The sequence below is a fragment of the Monodelphis domestica genome, chromosome 5 (assembly GCF_027887165.1).
Source record: "Monodelphis domestica isolate mMonDom1 chromosome 5, mMonDom1.pri, whole genome shotgun sequence".
NCBI classification, from domain to species: Eukaryota; Metazoa; Chordata; class Mammalia; order Didelphimorphia; family Didelphidae; genus Monodelphis; species Monodelphis domestica.
In genome coordinates, this window is record NC_077231.1 from 241,900,052 (window position 1) to 241,919,103 (window position 19,052).

Here is a 19,052-nt window from a genome sequence, read left to right on the forward strand (position 1 = left end):
AACTTTCATACCACCGTCCCAGTTGAGTATTCCGTGAGTTTAGAAATACTTAATTCAATTGGCTTCGAATGTTGTAAATTGGAGTGAAAAGAACCATAGTCATATTTTTTCAGGGCACCCTGAAGACTACTAGATGATAAAATAAGGTCGACCCTTTTCTGGAAAGATAGTATGGGGTTGCCACAGAGTGTCTTATAAAGGATCTATCTTGAGGTCTCATCTTTTCTTTCTAGACTAGTTCAGTGAACTTATCAGCTTCCATGGGTTAAGTCCTTAAGTCTATGCAGTCAGCTAGGTGACACAGAGTGCTGGTCCTGGAGTCACCTGGAATCAGGAAGTCCTGAGTTCAAATCCATCCTAATGCACATACTACCTGTGTGACCCAATTGCTCATAATATATTACTCTCCTCAAGGATGAACTACCTAAGAGAATAAGCATTTGGAATATGTCAGAGCACAGAAGCATTAGCTGATTATCCCAGAAAGGTAACCTATGCTTTTTTTTCTGTAGGGAATGGGGCTAGTAAGACCTGTAACCCTAGAAAGTTTGCCCAATGGCTTAATTTCATGAAATAGAATTCTTCTGAGCTCCAGGGTGCAGAACCAGAAATGGGTAGAAGTCACAGGGAGGTAGATTTCAATTCTTTTTAAGGAAGAACTTCCTAAAGACTTCAGGAGTGTGACAGTGAAGCAGAATGCTTAAGGAAGGGGGGTGTGCCTTGACACTAGAGGTTTGGCCCCTTTTGTCAAGATGTCGTAGAAGAGAATTCCCTTTAGAATAACCCATCAGGTTAACCTTGATGACCGCTGAAGTTCCTTCCCAGAACCCTGAGATGCTGCCATTCTGGGAAAGTGCTTGGCTTTTTATTGTTATAGTCCTCAGTAAGCCTGGAGGGGCTATATTGCACATTTAGGAATGGAAAAGGAAGGGCCTGGGACTTCAGTAAAAGACTCACACTCTGAAGCACTATCATACTAGAAATAAGAGCTTTTGGGTTAGTAGGAAATAAACTTAATATAGCTGGAGTACAAAAGAACGGAGAATAGAGCCTAGAAAAGTAAATCAACTTTTAAATTGACTACTAGAATAGTCCTCCCCACCCCCCCCAACCCCCATGCAGGTCTAAACCAAAACCCCACTTCCCCTGCAGGATACCAATTTAGTAAAAGTAGTGACAGCAACTGGCTCTGATTACCATTGCCATGGCTAGCACAGCACCCAGCTGGGCAGAACGAGGGGTACATGTGAGGGGGACGCTGGAGAGGAGGTTAATGAGCCTTCTGGAGCAGCAGAGGTGCCAGTGGGCGTGATGAATAGCTTGCAACCCGCTCTGTGCAATGTGCCCTTCATCATCTAGTCGGGGTGGTTAGTGGACTGTCAGAAAAATATAATTTAGCGGTGGTGGCTTTAACTGATGTGCCGCATGCTGGGGTCAAATGACTATTACAAAGTAGTAGCAGTGCCCAGTTCCTTCATGGTGAGAGCTCTGAGCTGACAACATGAAAGAAAAAGGCATCGTGGCCCAAATTCCGACATCCTTCATCTCTCACCCAGGGTAGGGTAGGAGAGGAGAGAGACTGGGAGAGGACCAAGAGGACGAGAGAGAGAGAGAGATAGCAGGGACATTTCTCTTTGTAGAGAAAATGCCGGGTCTGGATGAAGCTTAGCGTGGAATTTGCCCATCATTTTAGGAAGTGTTGAGCTTAGCTGGGAGGAGACCTGAGAATCAAAAGAAAGGAATCGAGTCTCCACACGTTGATGGTAACAGAAAGTGGCAGGACCATTCCTAGAAAGTGATCAGCATTCACTCACTCTACCAAAGTGAACAAAGATCAGTGGTGAAAAGAAAGGAATTAATCCCTTTAAACAGAGTAATTTAAGGAGTGCAAACCATGGACCAAAAGTCAGCAACCTTTGTAGTTTCTAGTGCCAACATTGAGGAAGTGCCACTGATAACCCTGTGTTGTGGACAATGGAGAAGGATAAAACATGGGGAAAGTAAAAGAATGGGAAGGTGGAGAAAGGAGATGGCAGCACAATGAAAAAGATTAGAAAGGGCGATTGTGTATAGTACCTATTATTGATTCAGGTGATACTCAACAACAGCTGTGCCATCAATTTTCTCCTGATCCTAAACTATGCTTGGATTTTCTAGAAATAAAAATAGGAGGGGTCTGGGAGCCCAATATCTATTCTCTATGGAGAGATCTATTCTTTACATCTATTATTATTGAGGATGCCAATATCTTCCAGTTTCCTAAGCTCAAAACATAGGCACTATCCTTAATTGCTCACTATCTTTCACCCCACCACCTCCATATCCAATCCATTGCCAAGGCCTGCTGATTTCACCTTTACAGCATCAATTTGAATATGCCCCTTTCTTTCCTCTGATACTACCACCCCTTTGGTACAGGCTTTCATGAAGTCATGCCTGGGCTGTTTTAACTGCCTGCTGGTGGGACTTTTCCCTTCTAGTCTCTTCTCATTGCAAACTATCTTCCATTGAGTTACCTAATTTTCCCAACATGCAAGCTAACCATATTAACCCTCTAGTTAATAAATTCTGGTAGTTTCCTATCATCTCTAGGATCAAATGGAAAATCATCTGTCTGGCATTCAGTACCCTTTAACTCCCTACTTTTCCAGTCTTCTTATGCACCTTCTTTCCTGCCATGAACTCTTTAATCTGGTGACATTGGCCTCTTAGCTGATTCATGAACAACAGCTCTTGGTCCTGGGCATTTATTGTTTCTTCCCCATGACCAGAATATTCTACCTCGTTTCTGTCCTCTTGCTGCTCTGGCTTCCTTCTGTCCCAGTCAAATTCTCACCTTCTCCAGGAAACCTTTCATAAACCTTTTAATTCTAGAGCCTTCCCTCTGTTAATTATTCTCTGTTTATCATGTATGCTTCTGGTCTGTCCACAGTTGTTCATGTGTTGTGCTCCCCTTTGGAAGTAAAATCCAAGTAAACTCCTTGAAGGCAGTGACTAATCTGTCTCTTTTAGTGCTAATGCTTAGCACAGAAGAATTTAATGAATGACTATTGACTGACTATGCCAATAAGGTATATCTAGTAAATATCTAGTAAACTATTCTGTTTGGATTATTAATTAATTTAATTGATTATTTTTTTAAATTAATTAAATTAATTAAAATATTTAAAAAAAATTAAAGTTTGGAGGGAGAGGCTGCATGTTAACGAGCAGAGAGATGGCCTCAGCATCTAGAATACCTGAGTTCAAGCTTCACTTCTGACACATTCTTGCTATGTGACTCTGGGCAACCTCTTGGCACCCCAGACAACCATCTAAGACTATAAGTAGCATAAAAGATGCCTTTCCACACTCATAGACATTGAAAGATGAAATTTTCTCACTGGGGACTTTCTACATCAATTATATACTTTTTCTGGTCCAAAAGAGGGAAAAAACCCCAAACAACTCTCAATGTTTCTTTGGTACTATGTATTCATTATTTGATACACTGAGCATTTGATTCATCAAAGTGAACTCCAGTAAATGGAATTCATTTCTAAGACTTGTACTATATACTTCTGAGCCTATATTTGAGTCTTCTTCTGATTAATATTAATGAGGAACGAGTAAAAAAATCTCTTGACTTGCTGGTCATTGCAAAATAGAGTTGTGATTGGAAAAGGGCAGAAAAAAGCAATATCTTCCTCTAAGAGAAATCATATAGAACTAATTAGCTGTGTGACTTTGGGCAAGTTACTTCTTTTGAAGTCAACCTCAGTTTATTCACCTACAAAACTGGAAAAAAAATTGAGGAGAGAATGTCTAAGGTCAGAGAGACAGTAAGACTTAGAGGAGAGAAAGGTGACCTTAGAATTAGGACATTTCAGTCCTCCTTCTAACACTTACTGGCTTCATAGGCCCTGACCAAATTGCTTAGCTTCTCAGTGTTCTTAGCAGCTCTCTGATTTTATAAATTGCAAAGAGGGGGCCAAGTATAGGCTGGCAGAAAAAGTTTTTAACCAGAGGATTAATGATATCACAGGTCTAATCCTGATCTCTAAATTTCTTTCCCTTAACACTTTTGGTAGATCTCTCTTATCATCTGGAAAACACACATTGATCTTTAAGTGACCACAGATCCCTGATATAAGGAAGCAGAGACTAATTATGAAGACACTTTAAATGCAACCAGTAGTGACCTGATTCAGTTGTTTTCCTGTGTTTTTTGTTTTAGGTCTGTATGTTTTAGCCTCTTTTTTTCCATTCCCATTCCTGGTTTCAAAGAGGAGAGAATTACTTAGGGAAGGGGTGTGTGGAAATACCAAGGCCATAAATTCTAAAGTCTTTTACATGCAATATATGGCTCCATTAGAATCAACATATATATATCTTTTGTTTGTTTGCTCTGAAATGCTTTCTTAGCTAGAAAACTCAGCTGATACTATTGCCTAAAGAACAACCGTAATCATAACATGATTTAGAAAAAATGTTAGCCTTTTTTGGGGATTTAAACATCCCTGGAAATCAAGTTAATAATAATCAAGAAAGTCAAGGATATGGCCATACACGGACTTTTCCTGTAGAAAAACCAGCTTTTTTTTTCCCCTAAAGGGAGAAAAGAATTCCCCCTCTCAAGCTTTCCCTCTCTCTTTTATCTTGTACTCTAGTATCTTCCCTTGTAGTCAGTTGCATCATTACAAAAATTACCTGGCTTCATTAATTCCCTCATTACCTCTGGCAAGTTAGAGCGTTGACATTCCCTCTCCTTTCTTCACATTCATACTGTCCTTTCACCAAAAAGCCTGCAAATTGCTCCTAATGATAAGGAGAGGGAAAAAAGGGGTCTTTTGTGCCCTGGGAAGAAGCCTTGTTTCCTGGAAAGGACTTGCTTGGCGGTAACACACTACTTACGGTAATTGGAAGAGAGTGGTCTGCCTGGTCCCCCATTACAGCAAGAACAATAATAATTCACATTCATCTTAGCATTCTTCCACCTGGGTGGCAGCTACCTGAGAATTCTCACCTGTGGCAAAGGGTTACATTTACTCCTGCTGGGAATGTGGCTGGGCAGCCGAATGTTAAAGAGGGCCTGCAGAGCAGCCTGGGCTGCTTGGCCCTTGGCCAGCTTCTTACTACGTCCTGAGCCTTCAAATGTCCTCCCATCCACTCTTACTGCCATCACAAAGCTCTTGGCATGCTGCTTCTCCACTGTCTCGGAAAGGCAGATGTACCTCAGTCCTGAGCGCAGTTCATTCAGCACCACCACCGGGTTCTTCTCTCTCTCTCCCTGGAAGGCTGTCTTGGACTTGTTTGGGTTTGCATGGCCCATCAAGTCCAACCTGTGGTAGAGTAATCTCCCCTGTCGATAAGCTGTCGAGAGCAATTCAGTGTTAACTGGATGGCAGCTGGAAAAGTTATCACTTGGAGGTGATGGTTCAAACTCTTTGAATAGAGTATCTGGGAAGTCAGCTTGGTCAGAGGTAAAGTCCGTAGATGGGCTGATGCCATTCCCCATGGCAAAGTGTGCTTGGCATGCATTGGGGAACTGGACAAAAGACTTCAGGGCTAACTCTGCTGCCCTCATCTTGGCTTTCTTTTTTGTGGGTCCTGTGCCTTCAAAGGTAAATCCATTAACTTCTACAGCTACTGCAAAGACAGGAGCATGGACTGGTCCTGTCTGAGAAACCATTTTGTACTGTAAGCCTGGCTTCAGTTCATGGAGTTGGACTAGGGCATTCTTTGGTGTCACCGACCATGAGAGTTTCTTCCAGATCAGTTGGAGTTTGCAGAAATGGCCACTGTTCCCTTCCTCTAAGGGTCTTTTCCTCTTGATGCTGGATGCACCTCCTCTTGAGTGGTCACTGGATGGCAGCGGCTTCTCCTCCAAGTTGCCCACGTTGCGATTTTCCTTCACTTCTGCACTGCTGGTACCTGGTGGTGAGAATAAATGAGTCACAACAGCAGGAAAAGGCAGGTTGCTATCGTTGATAACTATAGCACCATGTTTCTGGCTTTGACAACAAGGAAAATCAAAGCCTCTAACCTGGCCTGATTAGCAGGGTTAACATATTCCAGGACTTTAGAAATAGCTGACCGGCCAGCCATCACCTCAGTAATGAAATACATGACGACCATTCTAGACTTCGTTGCTGGTAATGAGAGCTGCTGCTAATATCATGATTTAATATTTGCCAAGTGCTCTGCATTGCATTTGATCTTTAAAACACCTTGGTGAGGTAGGGATTGTAGGCTATATGATGGCTCATTTTAGAGCTGAGGAAACTGAGGCTGAGAGTGAATTACCCCATGCCATTCACTTAGCAAATGACAGGCTCACTCAGGTTTTGAACCGAAGACTCTCCTGACTAGGAGAGCCTAGTCTTCTTCTTTTATGATCACGCTGCCTTTCTGGTAGAAATTATTACACCCTCCCTGATGAGTGGGGGAGTAACTACCTGCCACAGATCAATTTGCAATTAGTGCCTTGATGAGCCAAGAAATTCATTCTTAAATAGTTCTGAGAGAGCTATATTTCTGACAAGAGGAGGGTGGGAATGGGAGGAAGGCAGCTAGCCTGCCCAGTGAATGATCCTGTGTGTTAGCATCAGTCTTGGACTGTTACGCAGAGGTTGCTGAGCAGGCAGAAATAGGTGCCAATATCTGGCAAAATGACTTTTCCTGCATTTTCTCTGCTTTATTCCATCCATTAAAAAGACATGTTTAAAGAAAGCCTTCTCCTTGCCTGGGATGGTTTAAACATTCTCTTCAGGAGAATGAAGGTAGGAAGGAAATGGACATTTATTATGTGCCTATCATATGCCAGGTACCATGATAAGTATTTTACAAATGTTATTTTATTTGTCTCTCACAACAGCCCTGGGAGGTAGGTACTCTTGTTATCCTCATTTTACAGATGTGGAAACTACAGCAAATAGAAGTTCAGTGACTTTTCCAGGGTCATACAGCTAATAAGAGTCCAAGGTTGCATTTGAACTCAGGTCTTCCTCACTCCAGGTAGGGGACTTTATTCACTTAACACCTGACTATTTTGAGAACACAAGATCATAGATTTGAGTGATTCAAATCCTGTCTAATTTTGAGAGCTTTGAGATCCCTAGCTGAGTGACTATGGTCCATGAAATAGCACTCAACTCCACAGCCATCCTAATCCCTTTCTCGGCAGCTTTTCTAGGTATTTTTTTGATTATGGAAGAGGTTCAAAGAGGTAGTTAATAACATCTTCAAGTTGACTTCTGGAGGTCAAACCTCTGGGCTGAGTCCAGCTCTGAGGTGTCATCAGCTCCCCTGTCTCTCCCCAATATACTTCTGCCCTGTTCCTCCCCTCGTGCACATATCTGCATTTATGCCAGGCAGAGAGGAAGAATACAATCCCCTCCTGGAATTGCAGGGGGAATGAGGGGAAACAGAAGGCAATTACCAGAGTTGGATCAATGCCAAATACATTGTGGTGTGCCTCTTTACTTAGGTTAAAAATAATAAATCCTAGGATCTTTCGGGAGCCACAGGTAGTCATGGGATCATTTGTATGTCTCATCTAAAAGACTATGGACCTGTTGGAGCACCTTTGGTCATCCTGTTCATCCCCTTTCCTGGCATCTAGCTTAATTCTCCATTGGGCTTCCTAGATCTGTTAAGAGATTTCTTGCCAAAGACTTAATCCAGCTTTATCTTTTAAGGACTAGGACAGAACTGGCATTAGGGCCTTTTAAAAGGTTTTTAATGACTATTATCTTAGCATAATTGAGTTCTTTGAAATCCTCTGTATTTTATTTTATGCATTAAAATATTTTTTTTTCTGAGAAGGGATCCTAGGCTTGCCAAGCAGCCAAAGTAATTCATGAGATTAAAAAAAAATAGTTAAGTGATCTTAACCTTGAAGATCCACAGAGAAAGCTTTACAGAAAGAGATGGTGGCCTGAATCAAGGTCCTCAAACTTTCAATATGGGGGAAGGAAGGATTGGACTCCTTCCCCTTTGCCTTCTCCAAGAAAATGCCAAATATGTACAATGGCCAACTTCAGGGTTATTTTCAGCTCTTCTCCTCCTCTGCCCCAGGCCAGTTCTGTCAGTCCTATATGTCCATCACTACCTATGTCCACCTTAATTGTTTAAAAATGTTCACAAATACTAAGCTACATGTGTAGCATCAACAAATCTTAGGTCCACTTTCAAGGCAAATGGGTGGCTTTCGATTGTATTCTTTGCTCCCTTCTCTTATTCATCCCTCTGTCTCTGAGCTACCTTCTGCCAGATGCTTTAAAAAGTGCATTTGGCGGGGGTGGGGGGTGGGGGGGTGCAGCTGGGTAGCACAGTGGATTGAGAGCCAGGCCTAGAGATGGGAGGTCCTAAGTTCAAATGTGGTCTCAGACACTTCTTAGCTGTGTGATCCTGGGCAAGTCACTTAACCCCCATTGCCTAGCCCTTACCACTCTTTTGCCTTATAACCAATACACAGTATTGATTCTAAGGTGGAAGGTAAGGATTTAAAAAAAGTGCACTTTTTTTTTTTAAACATCAAGAGACTCATTTCTACTTTCAGGTACTTTTGTCCTATGGAATATACTGTCCTTTCATTTCCTTATTTGGAGACTGTTACTCTAAAAGGAATTCACCCAAGTTTGAATAAGAAGTTTCAGGCAGGCACCAAACTTAAAATTCCAAGCTTTGTTAATAGTTTTCTAGATTGAAAAACATCAATCTACCTGGAAACCAACATATGGATATTAAAAAAAAAAAGTCACACAGTAATGATCTAAGTAATCCATTTTCATTACCAGCTAGTTGCCTACATAAACATTTCCTTCTAATATCTGAGTGATGGCCCAGCTTAGGCAACTCCTTAGCAATAGAATTAATAATATTTTCAAATGATTGGCATTATTTGATTTATATTTCAATAAGTCACATGTGTTTGTATCTACAGTGCTCAGCACAGTGAGTGGCACATGGTAAGTGCTTAACAAAAGGTTGTTGGTTTATTTTATTCAAATACATTTGAGTACCCCTAGAGAATAATGTCAGGGGCCACAAAAATTAAAATAAAAACTTTTGCCATCTCCAAAGTGGGCACTGCGGTGCTTTGCGGGGCATCACATGACTTCAAAGAGCATGTTATCACTTTAGCAGACAATAGAGTGGTAGATTTCATATGACCCTCCTCTGGACAATAAATTGTGGACAGATCACCAATACAATTATATGACCCCCTCCTCTCATTATAATTTACCTACAATCAAGGCCATTCTTCTTGCTGGTCTCCCTTTGCTCCTCACTGAATATTTATAAACTCAATGAGATCTAAGCATCTTCAACAGCTCCCTACACAAAACTCACCCTCACTGTAGCCCACCACCATTTCATATCTGCCATAAGTACAGAGACAGTGAGCTTTCTAATGCTAGGTAGTGGCTGGTAAGATATACCCAGTACCCATATACTTTCATCAAAGATCTCATTACATTATTTTGTTCTGAGCAAACCCACCCCTTTTCCATCAAGGGAATCACCATCCTTCCAGTCATTCAACTCATAGCTTTGCATGAATCATAATCTCTCCTTTTTTCCTCAACCCACATATCCAATGAATTGCAGAGTTTTCTTTTTCTATCTCCATTATAATCTTCCTCATCTGACACCTACTCTCTACTTTGAGAGTCACTTCCCTAGCTCTGGCCCTCATCTTCTCTCATTGGACCATTGCGGTAACACCCTAATTAGCTCCTCTATTTCAAATCTTACTCCCCTACTCAATTAGCTTCAGTGGCTCTTTAGCCACTTGAGGATCAAAATTAATTTTTCATTATTTCTATTTTTGTATTTGTTTTATAATGTACATAATTATTGTGATGTGCACATGATTTATAAATATACACAGGGATCATTTTTTTATTAATAGGCACATATGTTCAACAGAGTTTAGAAAACATTAATCTAAAATGTCTTATTTTCCCCTTAACCTTTTGTCCATTTGGGAAACCAACAAATACTATGCATTTATAACATGTATCTCCTTCTCTTCTTCATCCTTTTTCCGTGAATCAATCAACAAATATTTATTGAGGGCATACTATGTGCTAGTGAGTATACAAAGACAAATCTGAAATGTTTCCGGCCCTTGAGGAGCTTACATTCTACTAGAGGAGACAACATGTAAGTATGTGCAAAATATTTGTAAGTTGACAGAGGGATGGCCCATTAGAAGCTGAGGATCAGGAGAAGCTTTGGGTCGAAGGTCCACCTGAGCTGAGTGCAATCTCTGAAAAACTTGAGATTCTCAAAGGTGGACATGAGGAGGAAATGCATCTTAGACAAGGGACTTAGCCAATGATAAGGTCTGAGAGAAAGAAATTGAATAATGAATCATGTACAATGAAGATGTCAAATAATCCACCTATTCTATAACACTCCTGGGTGCAGCCTGAACTAGTCTAAAATGTAAATGTAGAAATATTGAATAAAAATACAGTAGAACATTGATAATGTTAACATGTGGTTTTCGAAGATAATAGATCTAGAAGGTAAGATCCAATCGATAATATTATTGCATGCTTTTCTAAGGTAATATGCAGTCTGTAGGAACCCTCATGTATGATATAGTGGCCCCATTTCTACTTGAGTTTGGTACTACTGGTCTGTATAGTAAGAAGGCCAGTTTGGCTAGATTGTCAAGAGTATGACGGTTAGTACTGCTTCATAACACTGGAAGGGTGGGATATGTGCAGGTTGCAAAAAGCTTTATATCTCAGTTTTGCCTAATATATTCCCATAACATTCTCAAATATGGGTGAATTTTAGAGGTTCTAACTGATGGGAGAGCAGGAGGATTTAAGGTAAAGGGACCTTGTTTTAGGAAAACTTTGTTTTTTGACCAGCACAGTGCTTTGCATACACCAGGTGCATAATAAATGTTTGCTGACTAAATTACCATTAAAAAGTTAATGTCATAGGAGTAATATCTCTTCTCTGAGGCCATATGGTTGGTGACTGCCACCAAATATGTATTTACTACAATGCAGGTATTATAGAGGTAAAAACTGAAGCTTAATTATTAAGCTCAAGCATAGGTTCAGGCCTCAGAGAAAACCTGAACTACTTTGAGGATTCTGATTAGGCTTCTGATAGGCAAAATGATATCAGAGTGGCAGAGAAGTAATTCATTTCCATGTGACTATCTTGTACATTCCCCCTAGACCGTAAAGATTGAGCTACAATCCTATACTTCCTTCAGTGCCATAAAAGTTGAATAAATGTAAACAGGAAATAAAATTTGTCACATTCTGTAAGTAAACTAAGTCAGGTTACAGATTAAACTACATTTAGTAGTAGTGGCAGCAGTTAACAGTAACAGCAGTAGTAGTAATAATTGTAGTAGCAGTAGGAGGAGGAACTGTTTGAGGAGGATGATTTTTATGACACCAAGGAGTCAGGGGCAGTTGAGATTCTTCCCTTGGCTTCTTATCTAAGGAATGCTTAAGGCTCTTAAGTTAAATCTTATGTCCCATGAGACAGCTTTTATTCCTGTGTGGTTAATATTAAAACTGACTTTTAGTTAACCAAAATTGGTAGGAGGAATGGCTCAGAGTGCCAAGTAATAAAGGAAATAAAAAAATTCCCCCAAGAATACTTAGAACTTTAATTGCTAGCCAAGTTTATTATTTCTATTTTAGTGGGCCATTCACCATTAAATTACTCAGCTTCTTAGATGAAAACTTCCAAATTTAATGCTAGTTGTTGTGGAAAGCTCTAGGAAGTTCTGGGTAGAAAATTTTGGCCACAATAATGTGTTAGACTTAATCTCTCCCATCCTCCTAACTTGGCTTCAATGGTCTCTAACCTTGAAGCACTGTTCTTTTGGGATTTGCTCATAGAAAACCTGCCCATGATGCACCTGTGAAAGCTGTGTCCCTACTACTGGGTCTGGGCTTCTGTAGCATGACTGAATGTGCTTTGTTATTAACAGTGTTTGGATAATCAGGATGTCAGAGCAATTGAGCTGCAGGGCAAGAAGGTAGTGGCTTTACTGCTTCAAATGTGCCCAATTAGGGTATCTACTTTTCTTGCCTCTCTGAGAAGACAAATTGGTGATTTCTTCTAAAGAAGAGGAGTGAATCTAGACAGGCTGAAGTGTTGGCAAAAACCAACCTGAAAAACCTGAAGAAAACTCTGCACCTAGAGTCAGGAAGTTCCAAGTTCAAATATGATCTCAGATACTTTCTAGATGGGTGACCACAGGCCAGTTCACTTGACCAATGTCTGCCTCAGTATCTGGATCTGTAAAATGATAATAAGATGGTAAAAGCATCCACCTCACAGGGTTGTTGAGAGGATCAAATGAGACAATATCTGTAAGTGCTTAATGCAATGCCTGGTATCCAGGAGGTGCTTAATAAATGCTTATTCCCTCTCTCCCTATGTGTCTGTATTTTTATTTCCCTGTGTTATGAGTGTATTCCTGAGGAAAGCTTTGTGCTATAAGCTGCTTGAATCCTTAGTTGAATACATTAGGGTTTAAAAGGTATTTTGAATTCCTGCTTATATATGTTTCTAGCCTTTACCTTATAGCCTGGAACTATTATATCAGACTTTTGAAGATGTTTACCTAAACAAACTAATGTAAGCAAGCAAGTCTAAACCTCAGTTTCCTCAGACATAAAATGGTGACAATAATATTCACACTACTAACTTTATAGGGTCATTATGGGAAAGGACAGATAAATGGGATTATCATTTTGTATCAATCTGAAGAGTGGTGGTGCAGTGGATAGAGTGCCAGGACTGGAGTAAGGGAGACTCATCTTCCTGAGTTCAAATCTGGTCTCAGACATTTACTACTAGCTGTGTTACCTTGGGCAAGTCACTTAACCTTGTTCACCTCAGTTCTTTCATTTGTAAAATGTAATGGAAAAGGAAATGTCAAGCCATTTCAATATCTTTGCCAAGAAAATGCTAAATGAAGTCAAGAAGAGTTGGAGACAAGTGGAAAAAAAAAAGAAAAGCTGCCTTGACCTAAAATCTGTAATCCTTCATAGTTTGATTTTAAATGATTTCTCTCTTCCTCTGTTGAGTTTATGAAACAGTCAACTACTTATCTGGTTTCTATCTCTTGATCATTAGGATGCCTTTTGACCATGATAAGTATTCCTTTAATCTTTAATTAAAACGTGAGCATTTGGTAAGGACTCTCCACTTAAAGATCTGATAAACTTCCTAGAGGTCCTCCAGAAAACAATCACCATTTTTAGCATATCTTTTCTTTCATATTGATACAAAATGTTAATATTCCATTTATCTTTCCTTTTCCATAATGACCCTGTGAGGTAAGTAGTGTAAATATTATTGTCACCATTTTACAGATGAGGGAACTGAGGCTTAGTGTACTTGCTCACAGCTATATAGCTGGTGGTATTAGACAATGTAGCTCAAAGTCAAGGGCTCAGATGCTAAATTATTTTTCCACCATAGTTGCTGCTGCTTCTGTTCCTTTAATGTATAGTTGAAAACGTGAGGAAAATCACAGTGGTTTTGTTCTCTCTGGAAGGGGAGCATCGCAGGAAAATTTCTGTTTCTTTGGTCTAGTTCTTTGTGTATTGCTGCTTAGAAAACTAATAATAATAGCTCATATTTTGTGGTGGTGTCATAAGGTTCCAACAGCACTTAACAGTTCTGTAAAATAGGTATTGGAAAATACTGATTCCTATTTTAAAGATGAAGAAGCTGATGGTCAGAAAGTTTTATGTGCTTTGCCTGGAATCACAGGCAAATTTCAGAGATGGAATTCAAAAGTAAATCTCTTCTAATTCCAGATACATCTATTCTCTTCACCACACCAATATTCCAACCTTTTAGAGGATCCTAGGTGGTAAGTGACAGAAGTCTTTTTTTTTTTAATTCCCTCATTAAATCAATGAGACATATGGCGATCCTAATGGATAGATCAACTTAAAAGGAGATTCTGAGTACTGATCATATTACTGCTGACCTCCATCTGAATTCTCTGACTTGGGAATTAAGGGAAACAAGGAAAGAATGAAATTGACCCCATATCACCACATTGTTAGTACTCCATTTTTTCATTATCGAGTTTTTGGAAAGCAACAAAAACAGGTGCAATTCATAGGGTTTTGCATAGGCACCAAAAAAATTCTCTTTGAAATGAATGCCTTCAAATGTTAGGACAGCACTTGGAAGCCCATGAATTTCAAAGATGCTGAATATTTATTCAGATCACGAAAAATTGTTCGGTATGACACCAGCAGTGCCAGGGAACCACTATCATTATTCTTTGAAAACCATCAACGAAAAGCAAACACTGGCCTGAAAAATATTTGGCATGATGATCTGCCAGGCCCTGTAATGATCTGTTCCATATTCGTTGGCATCCCAATCCTACACTAGTTTAACTTTCTAGATTGTGAGATGGTTCTATTCATTTCCCCTTAGCCAGTCTACTTGTAAATAACAGGTTGGGAGTGGTATTTTCTTTAAATGAGTGAATCTAAGAGTTTTGTTAGTTGTAGAAGTACTATACCTTCATTCCTAATCTATTCCAATTGCCCTTGGGGTCAATTGCCCTTGAAATGTCAAACAACAAATTGTGAATGCTTGTATAGCCACAAATGATTAAAATCTGTGTCTATAGAGCAACTGAATTTACCATTCCTCATCCTCCCAGGCTATCTTCAGTAGGAAAGTAGATCAAGTCAACAATGTTGACATTGAATTTTGCCAATGAATATTTCAAACTCAAAACCTTTTGGTCACAGATTCATAGATGAAGAGCAGGAAGGGTCCTTTGAAGACATTGAATCTGACCCACTTGTAGTAAAGATGGAGAACACCTTATGGGTAATAAGGTTAACTTGGGCAGGGTTGGTCATTTCATAAGTGTTTGAGGTGGTATTTGAACGCACATCTTCTTGACTTTCAGTACAATGTTCTAGCTACTGTGAAGTGCCATGACTGGTGAAATTTATCTTCTGATAGTTGAACTAGTTGTTACCTAATAGACAACATCTGTCACTGGGTCCAAAGTGAAGCCATGCTTGAAGTTGAAGCTTTAAAAACTCATTTTCTCACTCCTGAGTCACTGGAGTAAAGTTTTACCAAAAGTATATCTAATCATCCATTGTTTTCCATTATAGATACCTGCCTTCATGATTAAGCTGTCATCCTAATTTGATATCCAGTGCATAGAAAGCTGAGCTTAAAACCAGCAAGACCTGGGTTCAAATCTCATTTATCACTTATACTGGCTGTGGAATCCTGAGCACAGTGCTAAAGCTAACAGCACTCTTATGAGACTAAGGTGATAAAGATGCTGTCTGGCATTAGTAGAGGAAGTGTCCTCACTAGGAGTTCCCCTTATCAATAAAATCAGAGGTTCATTCCCTATCCATATTAGTCACATATATACCATTCTAAAAAGCCAACAAATATAGATGGTGTTCTGAGAAGATCAAGAGGAGGTCCTCTTAAGAAGGTAGAAGAAATAATAATTAGAATGGAAATATTTTAGAACTCAATAGGATATTAGATATTATCTAGTCTGGAGTGAACTCTCATTCCACTCCACTTACTTTACAGATGAGGACAGTAGGGCCCAGGGAATGCCCAAGGTCACACAGTCAGAGGCACAACTGCAATCAAGGTTCAAAGCCTCTAATGCCTGGACCTAAGCTTTTTTATATGGAGCCTCCTAGAAGACAGTAATGCCCTGAATATTGTTTTCAAGAATATCTAGGATTCCTATTGCGGTAAGAGTGATTCGTTTTCCCCAATGTCTATTTCAGTGCTACAATGGATATATGATCTCATTGATGTGGACATTCTCACAGGGTAGAACATACCTTTTCATGCTCACATTTTCCCCAACTTCACAGAATATCTACTCAATTCAGTGAAGACTGACCTCCCTCCCTTTGTTTTCTCTCCTTCCTTTTTCCTCCCTCTCTTTTTTTAAACATTCATATCACTATAGATATAAAGGAAGATGGGACCACTGAGTTTATTTAATCTCTCATTTTACAGAAGGGGAAACTGAGGATGAGCCAAAATGACTAAATCACTTATCCAAGGTCACACAGGTAGTGAGTATGAAAGATGGAATTTCAATCCAGGGCCTCTTATTATGGAGCAAGGACTTTCCCCACTGCACAGGTAGCAGAGAAGCACTTAGCCTGTCTATCACTGACCCACCTCCTTTCCCAGCCACATATTTCCTAGCTTCTTTCCTTCTATCCCACTTTTTGAAAAAGGACACTATTAATCAAGAGCCATGACCTGTTTTTACTTATCATACATCTCTTTGTTGCCTTATATGGAAAAGAATAAAGAATCTGGGTTTTAAGATGGTGTGCATGTGTTTTAGGGAACAACTTGGGATCATTGAAAATGCTCTATAAAAGTAAATTTCCCCTACTAGGGATTTGGCTATAACAAGAAGGAATGATATGAAATGATAGCTTGAGAGGATGGTCAAATGTGAATTTTTTTGGGGGGAGGGCATAGAATAGATAGATAGTAGAGTGGGATAGAATGTCAGGCCTGAAATTAGGAATTCTTGAGTTTGAATCTGGCCTTAGATATTCACTAGCTATATGACCCTAGGCAAGTTAGTTAACCTCTATTTGCCTGTTTCCTCATCTGCAAAATGGGGATAATAATAGCACCTTCCATCCCCCTTCTCCAGGATGTGAGGTTCAAATAAGATAACAATTGTCAAGTGGTTAGCACTGTGTGTGGTACTTAGTAGGTGCTTAATAAATGTTATCTATTATCATAATTATTGATTAGATTGATTGTTTTAAATAATGGGAGAGAACTAAACATGTTTGCCTGAAGGAACTGAGTGTGATGATTAGAAGTAACAAAAGTATCTGACGAAAATATTAAAAGGGAACATGTAGGCTTTTACAAATGATTTTTCTACAGTAGAACAGTCAGAAAGTTACTTGAAAATTGTGGAGTATACAAGATCTCACTAGGTTGATTGTAGGTTATTTTAAAAAATTGACAGAACAAATTTCAACCTAGAAGGCTTCCATATATATATATATATATATAAATATGTAATATGATATCATTTATACCCGTGTCAATATCATAGAAGATTCTTTGATAGCTGTAGCCACAGATATATAACTTTGTTCAGTGAGGCATAAAATGAGGAGAGGTGTGCTCCCATATTTATAGAGCACTAAATGAGAGCTGGAAATGGGGTTAAATGAGCAGGAGAATTTTTCATTTCAAAGTAAGGGTTTCCATGTGTCTTCCCTAAAAACAAGCATAAGGCAATGAATCCATACTCCTGTCAGCACTACAAAGCTCTATGATAGAATATGGAGGGAGGCTATGCTGGAGTCTCCCTCCTTGAATATCAGCCAAAAAATATAGATGGCAATCTTTCTCAGATGACTTAGATATGCTCTTGCTTTCATATAGTCAAGGGGGTGGAGCAGATGATCACTCAAGGTCGTTTTCAAAGATTGAAATAAAATTTGCCTAGGAGCCAAGGAACAACCTTGGTTGGAGCCTCGAATCTCCTATTGATTTGTAACCAAGAACCATATAAAGTTAAGAGTGAGACAATAAATATTGTTCAAGGTAGCCATAGCAGTGGGTTTGGAATCAGGAGACCTAGGTTTGAATCTCTCCCCTTAGACATTTGCTGTCTATGCATATTCCTCTATCTCTATAATCTTCAGTTTCCTACTGTTCTATCCCTTTAACTTTACAAGCCTCAGTTTCTCTGGACACAAACTAGGGATAGTAATACTTATATTACCTAGCTCACAAGATATCAACCACAAAGTACTCTATAAAATCATGAACTACTTTTATTTTTCCAGTGTCCTAAATACTTTCCTATTAGAGCATGAATCAAAGAATCTCAAATTAGGTTCTCAAAAGCCATCTAATTCAACTCATCCCTAGATAGGAATCCATTTTACAATATCTAACAAAATGATAGCCAGCTACTACATAGGATAGAACATTGGGCTTAAATTCAAATCCAGCCTCAGATATTTCCTGGTATGTGACCTTGGTCAAGTCTCTTGATGCTGTCTGCCTCAGTTTCCTCAGCTGTAAAATAGGGCTTATAATATCACCTATCTACCAGGGTGGCTGTGAAGATAAAATAAGATTATATTTAAAGCATTTTACAAACCTATATAGCTGGCTAGCCAGCTAGAACTGACTTGGGAGAAGTAATTATTATGTTTTCAGCATAAGTACTTATACTTTGAAAATCAGCAAATGCTTTTCATATATAGAGATTTGATTTATTTTTCTGGTGGTTGTTGAGACTTAAAGTAATGGAGAAAATGTAAGTAATGTAGCTTAAATTTAAAAGTGTATCTTGTGGACAATTTTTTACCCTTGGGAGAGTCAGTTGTTAAACATTTATTACAATACCATTGGCTATTACTACTATTAAGTGGTCATGTAGTTTCTACTTGAAGACCTCCAATAAATAAGAACCTTTCCAGGAAGTGCATTCCCCTTTTGGGCAGCCATAACTGATAGGAAGTTTTACATTACATATCAATCAATCAATTCACAAACACTTATTAAGCACTTATTATGTGCCAGGCACACATTGGAGAAAGAAATGGCAAACTACTCCAGTATCTTTGTCAAGAAAAACTCATGGGATCATGAAGAATTGGACATGACTGAGAACACCTGAACCACAACAAATATGGCACTCAGTATGTTAAGCTTTAGGGATAAAAACAAAGGATAAAAGAGAGTTTCCACCCTCAGAGAGATTAGAATCTACTGGGAGAGACAACATGGGAGCAAATATATACTGTAAAATTTAAATTAATATTCAATAACTCCAAGTATTTATTTTATAAAGCTTATTAATAATCACTTGAAGTAGAAGAAATAAAAAGAACAAAAGTAAAAGTCTGAGTAAAAAACACTTGAGTAAAATTCTACTGCCTGGCACTCACCCCACCACCACAGTCATTTCCTAGAGAAGAGAGAGAGGATGGAGCTACACAAAACTTATATCTTTCCTACGTTAGTTATGTCATGTAGAT

General features: G+C 39.2%; 1 protein-coding gene across 3 annotated transcripts in view; it reads right to left on the reverse strand.

Annotated features, from left to right (window-relative positions):
* Nucleotides 1-19,052, reverse strand: part of ADARB2 (adenosine deaminase RNA specific B2 (inactive)) — a 693,422-nt gene that overhangs the window by 191,665 nt on the left and 482,705 nt on the right. For all 3 annotated transcript variants that reach the window (XM_007504707.2, XM_056799997.1, XM_007504706.2), the window contains one exon: nt 5,006-5,913. In XM_007504707.2, coding sequence (XP_007504769.2) covers nt 5,006-5,913 — 908 coding nt within the window. The remainder of the gene's footprint in view (nt 1-5,005; nt 5,914-19,052) is intronic.